At 37.7% G+C, this 7,500-nt stretch overlaps 1 protein-coding gene across 4 annotated transcripts in view; it reads right to left on the reverse strand.

The window, feature by feature from the left end:
* LOC113813106 (nucleoporin p58/p45) overlaps positions 1-7,500 on the reverse strand; it is a 50,553-nt gene that overhangs the window by 24,307 nt on the left and 18,746 nt on the right. For 2 of the 4 annotated variants that reach the window (XM_070139373.1, XM_070139374.1), the window contains exons 1-6: positions 7,480-7,500; positions 5,375-5,479; positions 4,229-4,393; positions 1,133-1,393; positions 762-854; positions 294-384 (exon numbers count right to left, since the gene is read on the reverse strand). The exon at positions 7,480-7,500 is cut by the window's right edge and continues 73 nt beyond it. In XM_070139373.1, the coding sequence (XP_069995474.1) occupies positions 294-384; positions 762-854; positions 1,133-1,393; positions 4,229-4,393; positions 5,375-5,459 (695 nt within the window). In that variant the 5' untranslated portion in view covers positions 5,460-5,479; positions 7,480-7,500. Of the gene's footprint in view, positions 1-293; positions 385-761; positions 855-1,132; positions 1,394-1,975; positions 2,081-4,228; positions 4,394-5,374; positions 5,480-7,479 lie in introns of all 4 variants that reach the window. The other 2 variants (XM_070139372.1, XM_070139375.1) reach the window with 2 other exon arrangements.

Consider the following 7,500-nt stretch of genomic DNA (forward strand, 5'->3'; position numbering starts at 1 on the left):
TATACAGAAATACAAGAACAAAAAATAATGAAGGCTGAAAAATTATAACAAGTGTAAAGACTACATACTATATCTATACTGATATCTATCTATATATATATTTTTATATGCTAATCATTTAGAGCACATCAACAATGTTATTCAAACATGTTGCATTTAACTAATTGTCACCAAACACTCATGTGCAAATTTGTTTCAACAGTGACAAAGACAACACAATTAGTTTAGCAGACACAGATGACGTGTAATGACTGGAAAATTCAGAAATAAAAATTCGTAGCAGTTCAACTTACTCGAAGAGTGCAATGGTGCCAAACAAGTCATTTGTTAAAAGTTGCTCCTTTGCAGACTTGCCATCTGGCTTTGCTCCTACGTTGCTGTTACCTGAAGAATAAACAAAGTTTAACTACGTACAAAATATAAGGATATATACTAAATATAAAAAACAGAGAAATGCTAAAAGAAATACAAAATAAATTTAAAGAAATAAATATACATTTTTTCTAGAAACGCTAAAGACCATTGTCAAACCTAAGTGTGGTAAAGTGTAATGTAAAAGATATCTATGTTCACCCATTACTGTGCATATATTCTAGCCCTTACAAGCTGAGGCTTACTGTCAGTTAGCAAGGATATGTGCCATGCAAGGTCAGCCAGTTAAACTTGTACACGTAAACAGTTATTCATATGCTTAGTAGGCCAGGAGGCACAGCCCCTCAAATGTGGGATTAAAGCCTCATATTTTCTATGCAAAACTTTACCTGCACTGGCTGATGGGGGTTGTGCCCCTCCAAGTCCTATGTTGATACCCCCAAGGCCTGTGGAACTTGTGGTGGTGGTAGTGGTCTGTAAACCTGTGACATGAAAGGGAAAAATTCGTTTCTACTTTTTTTTTTTATGTACAATTATAATATATCATAATAATGTGTAATGCAAACCTGTGACAACTTCTGGACTACTGAGTTAATGAAGGTTTTGACAAAGTGGATACAGAGGATAAATGATCCAGATCCAGAAAGAATGAAAGATGTGTATGTACTTTATGATGATTTACATCTTGAACTCAGTCTGTATTCATATCATCTCACCATACCAACACTCATCCTCCTGGAAGACATAAACACAAACTCACTTGTGAACCCAAAACCGCCCCCAAGCTTGGGTGCCTGAGAGGTCTGCAGGGCTTGTGCACCCCCTAATCCAGCTGAAAAATCTGTTGCTGGGGCAGCTGAGGTTGTTGTGGCTCCCCCGAGACCTGTGAAGGAGAAGCCCGAGGCGGTGCCTGCTGCGCTTGAGGTAGCTGTGGGAGCCAGGCTGGTTCCCCCGAGACTGAAGCCTGTGGTCCCTGTGCTCTGTGTTGCACCACCTAACGAGAAGCCACTCGCACTGGTGGCTATGAGGGCGAGAGAGTTTTGTGAGCTTCATACATATGGGAGGAAGATTTGCAGATTTAAGGTAAAAGGGAAATAGCTTGTCCCTCATTGTGATTTTCCATTGAAGCTGTGAGCTTTTTAGTGCAATCACAAGGAAACTGGTCATGGCTACTGAAATAGTTTAGTGCTTGAGATACTTTACTCTACATGTGTACTGCGTATATTCTACTTTTTTCTAGTATACTAAAATTTACTTTTAATACAATTCCTACACCTCTTATGACAAAATATCCTATGACATTACCATAAACTCAAAGCAACAATATACTACTGATAAATAATAAATAGATAATTACCATATGGATTTTATTAGTGTCTTAGTGATAAGCAGACATATAAGCAGGAATAACACAAACAAACCAAAGAGAATCAATACATTTCCTCTGAACCTGCATCCATTCCCTTTTTATTCTCCATGTAAACTTCCACTTTACAGAACTAATTTTCCTTTTACAGCCCTAACACCCAATTTCACTAGCTTCTAACAAGCAGCAATTGGTGGTGAACTTCAGGCCCTGTTTTCCCTTGAATCATTCACTGACCAGCTGGTGTACTGCTGAAGTTGAAGCCCCCAAAGGTAGTGGTCGAGGTAGCTGGGGTGGCTGTTGAGCTGAAGCTGAAGCTGGAGGCTGTGCTTGTTGTGGCAGCTGCGCATGGCCAAGATCAAAAGGCACTTTAATACCTCTGAACTCTTATGAGTAATCTTATTTCTATCCACTCCTGCCTTTTTTATCTTATAATCTTACATTCTTATTAATCATTCTTTCTTCAAAGCACACTTTCTCTCTCTTTCTCTTTTTTAATCATTCAAGTCACTCATCTTTAACCCTCAAAAGGTAATGCAACAAACTCAGTGGTCAGTGATAATGTTTATTATATTACCGATTATTATCTCTGGATGTAAGACTATTGTATCAATCGGCAGATGATACCAATGAATTCCAAATATATATGATCCTTGCCTTATTATACAATGAAACAAAAAAATCTGTAGGACAGTTTTGCCTATACAAGTTGCCACAATGTTGAAGGGATCTGCTCCTGATATATGCTCTCCCACCAGCTCCTCAGCATTCTCCCCATACATCACACTCTCTTGCTTTTACTAGACACACACAGACACACACACACACACAAATACCTATCTACCTCCTAACATACATACATACAAATATAAAAAGAGAGGACTGGAAGAGGGTGAAAGGGAATGAGAGACTGATAAGTGGACCATGGCAATGGTGGTGTACAAAGAGAGACAGGAGGTGGTGGCAAGCCAATAAGAACTCTCTCATCTCACTGGTGACTAAATGATAACTTCAATCTCAATTCTACTCAAAGATGACAACTTTGAACATTACTGTCCTGGTGAATAACAAGGTCTTGGAGCCTGCCGTCCTGATCGGATTAACTCCTATTTTTAAGCGTAATCAACATTTCTTGAGACTTCCTTCCAATTCTTGTTTAATCGCAACCTTTTCTATTGAAGCTTGTTACTGTACCATCACTCAACTTGTTACGAACAGCTACCCAAATTATTGCTACTGTGTACTTACTAAGCGTATCAATGAAAATTAATGCAATTCTAGTGGCTAGTTTATAAGCTTTTAGTATGGTATTTGTTACAAATAATGTGTTGTTTTGCCTTTGCTGTGACCACTTTCCACAAAAATGCATGTTAAATAATAATGCTATACTAATGATTCTGGAATAGCCTCCAATGAGTTGTAATTTGATCCATTTGAGGTCTCACACCTTCCTATTATTATATGGAGCTACAACTTTGTGAAAAGACAGAGCACTTTACACTACACTCAAGCTGTGGTTACACTAGGTTTCTTGAACTCTAGAACCATGCTCAGGGTCTAGATTATCATCTTTTTGGCCAAAGTTCTACTTTCTAAGTTAAAATTTTCGGTTCCTCAATGATGTATAACCAAAGTAATAAAGATGAAGTACATACAGAAATACAACACTATTAGGTATCATAAAAATTGTACTAACACCAAAGAAAAGTTTGCAACTGCTTATCAAAGTCTACAAATCTAAGCTAAGTCAGGGATGCCATTTTTTCTTCGCTTCCATTGTTGACAAAGACAAACAGACTCTTACCATCTATATTTTGGACTATACAAAGATTCTTAACCTTTTCAGTAATTTATCGCCAAATAATAAAATTAATCAGTTCTAATTTCACATGAGGAGGTTCATCTGCCTTTGCCAGAACACGAAAAAAAGAACCAATGGCACTGCTTTATAGTGTCCTACTCTGTATAAGTACCAAACATATTCAATTATGTAACCTATACTGAAACAATAAATAGATATGTATTTGTATCAGACAAAGAATAAGCAATACACATAGGCAGACTAGCCACCTTCCTTAAAACAGCCATGAATTATATACTGTAAATGCTTAAAGTTTTTCTGGGTTTCATGCTGTATTTTTTGCTCAATTAATTAGCAAAAAATTAAATAACCTATTGAGCTTCAAGCTTCCTATTATATTTTGAAGCTTGCATTGACATGAGCTAGCTTGGGGGAATAACCAATACCTAGAGCAGGGCACCTGGAAGTAGCTAAGGGGCTGGAGTTCATTCAAGGTAGTGAAATCACAGCTTCAGATAAAAAATATACTTTATCAGATTCTAAGTACCTACCATACTTTACAGTACTCATCACAAGTTATATAATTATCAAATAATAATATTGTAATGTAAATTCAAATTTACACAGAACAAATCCAAACTTTATCAACCATTAGTAAAACTTCTTTCTCAGTTTCCATTATGAATTACCTGCTGAGGTACTGGGAGTACCACCCAGAGTGCCAAAATTAAACCCTAGGCGCTGAGTGCCTGCAGGCGGAGTGCCAAAAAGGCTCTTGTTAGCTTGAGGAGCCACTGCTCCAGCTGCAGGTGTTGCCTGTTGTTGCTGTACCTGGCCAAAATTGAATCCACCCCCTGTTGATAAAGACATTTTTATAGAAGATCCTGTCAATTAAGTGAAACAATTTACCCGTTGGATCTGGTGCCTCATGGTCTGCACATGGTTCAAAATCTGGGCATTAGGTTTACTTTAGTGGCTACTCTCATAGGTGTGTAGTTTGTAGGGCCAACCCACATGAAAACTTCTTAGCAGTATCAAGGCTCCTTGCATCCCCTTTACATTTCTTACACTGCATATATGTTTTTGGTTTATATGCCACTTTCCAAAGTCTGTATTTATTTGTTATGCTGTATCAAAATGGTAATAAACAAATTTATCTCTCTTGGTAGTGTACAATCAATGATATAATAATGATAAGTAATGGTGTTGTGTGTAATTTTATACATTTTTGTATTCTATTTTCTGTTATACACCCTGCACCACTGGTCATGGCAAGAAGGAATAGGATCCTCAGCATAAAACTAGTGTCCTCCCTGGAGCCAGTGCCATTCCATGCATGACTTACAGATGGTAATTGCCACCCTTGTTTACTGATGGAAATAAGGCAAGAACCCTCTCTTAAAGGCACACAGAGTCTAATCTTCCTCAACAAGCTTTATAGACTCATTCCTGCTGCCCCAGCCTTTAGCCAAAATTTTCATGAGAGCTCATTCCCATCACCCAGCCCTTGGTTGATATTTTGTGATGTCACCTAAGATCCAAAGGGTTAACAAACTTATGTTTGGTCTCCTTTATTTTTATCTTTTTATGCAGTGTATCAAATGTAAGAAATCAAATAGCAATAGGCAGAGGATATAAGTAGTGGCCTCTGAGAAAAACAACGAGGGGAAAAACAAGGCAGGGTTAAGGAAGGGTAGGGCGGGATAGGGTGGGACAGGGTGGGACGGAATGTGATGTGATGCGATACAATGCGAAGCGATACGTTGAGATGTGATGAGATGGGAAAGAGTGAGGGAAGGAGGAATGAAGAAGTGAGGAGAGAGAGAGAATCTTACCAGTAGGGTTCTGATTTCCAAAAGAGAATCCACCTCCTGCTGTTGCTCCAGCTGTTCCTCCTGTCTTCACCCCAAAACTGGCCATGGTTCCTTAATTTTTCCAATCTGGTTATAGAGACAGATTTAAATTTGTTTTAATGAAGAAGAAAAAAATAAATAAATAAATAAAAAATAAGGCAGTGGCCATACAGAACATGGCAACTCTGCTAAAGCATAAAAAATTATCAACAAATAGACAAGGCTAAAAAAAATGGTCATGGCTTCCACACCACTGGTACCCTAGCAAAAACCAACCAACAACTGAGTATATTGTGACAAGACATTAATCGTAAATCTTACAGTAATTTATTATCAAAGAGAGGATCGTATATTCATCTTACTAGAATAAATACATGTGGTTTCTGAAGGAGTGGTGACCATGGCACTTACAAAGGCAATCAGATAATTACAGTATTATGTTCAAGAATAATCTTACTCGCTTTTCTTTACAAGCGATAGGACCGCACCGACTAGGAGAAAATTGCAGATCATTGCTATGTTGACGAAGAAAAACTACATTCATTGTTATCAAAATTGATTTGCAGAAGCAAATTTATTTGAGTTAAACGATGAAAATGTGGCGCGCAGAATGCCGTGTGGAGAATAAGTCCCCATGCGTCTTCAGCAACGAAGTCCAGCCCTCGCATCACAGCGAACCACCTAGCTGCGTGGGAACCCAACATGAATTGTTTTTCCACATGTAGCCCATGACATCACGCCATATTTCTTATAAGTGCACTGAAGTAAAATGTATTTCTGTATTCTAATTTATATGAAATCTTAACGAAAAACGCATTTGTCAAATGTTCATTCCTTAAATACCCGATGTGATCAACTTTACCATACACGTACCATAGTTTCATTAGAAATACATGGTACATCCATACTTGCGCATCGCTTCCCTCTCCTGGCAAATTTGACAGTTCTCCTGTCACAGTTCCCGTTGTTTGTTCCAAGGTGACAGTTGTTTACAGTGCTACTTGCATTTCTGATTTATTTTTCCAAATTTGCAGTGAAATAGATCTCTAACTGAAATTGTTACAATGTCGGGTATAACACTAAACTCAGCAAAACTAACTATTCTAGTTGTAGAATTTTGTCTGTGGTTCATCACTTCCCAACCACCATCCCCTCAACTTTAAGGTAAACTAATTTTGTATTTCTAAATGTAATCATTGGCCATCTAGAGGCACTGGTAGGGAAGTTAGACAAGCGGGAGGGGGTCCAGGGGCTATGACCCCGGATTAGGATTTTTTCTTTCGTTCATACAGCGATCCTACTGGTAGTCTGTGCATTTAAGATGCAGTTTACTCGCTTGTTCGTTCGCGCAATACCATGTCGAGTCATCCGTGGCGGAATCATATCCCGAGTTTAAACATTTATCACTTTCTTTGTCATCTGAAATACTATCCTTAGCTCAGATTTTTAATTTCCCATATTTTAATTTACTTTACTTTTATTTTAATCCTTTAATGTAAACTTTCCTAGTAAATTTCATTCCTCAATGACCAGAGTAGCATAACCTGAGAAGTTTTAATAACAAATTAAAGCCTATTGGTGTGCATAACATTTCCTAGACAATACAACACTCAAGAATAATTAAAATTCTTATCATAGTGCATTGTAGAGCATTATAAAATTATGTTAATATCAACCCAAACGTTTGTCTTGATGTCGCCATGTTATTACCATGACGCAAAAGGGGGGGATATATAGCTATACTTTCCCCTTTAATGACAAAGAAATTGTCAAAGACCTGCGACCCATACGACATAACTAGAAAATGACAAAGTCTTGACACATAACTAACAACTTACACAAAAAGAAAACTCTTAAAATAATCATTTTGAAGTAAATTGCACACGCTAAAATTCAAATCTTCGAATCTCTACTCCTATTACAACCACTTAAAACACCGTATTTCTCCTTCAAAAACACCTTATATCACCTCTAACCGCACACCTCACACCGTTTCCTAAATGAAGAACAAGCAGGTAAGCGAATCACAAACAAAAATGGCGAAAAAGGGAGAAAAAAGGAGACGAAAATAGCTATTACCAACTTACCACAGAAACGCAAGGCAGAAG

Source organism: Penaeus vannamei, chromosome 25, assembly GCF_042767895.1.
Source record: "Penaeus vannamei isolate JL-2024 chromosome 25, ASM4276789v1, whole genome shotgun sequence".
Taxonomy (NCBI): Eukaryota; Metazoa; Arthropoda; class Malacostraca; order Decapoda; family Penaeidae; genus Penaeus; species Penaeus vannamei.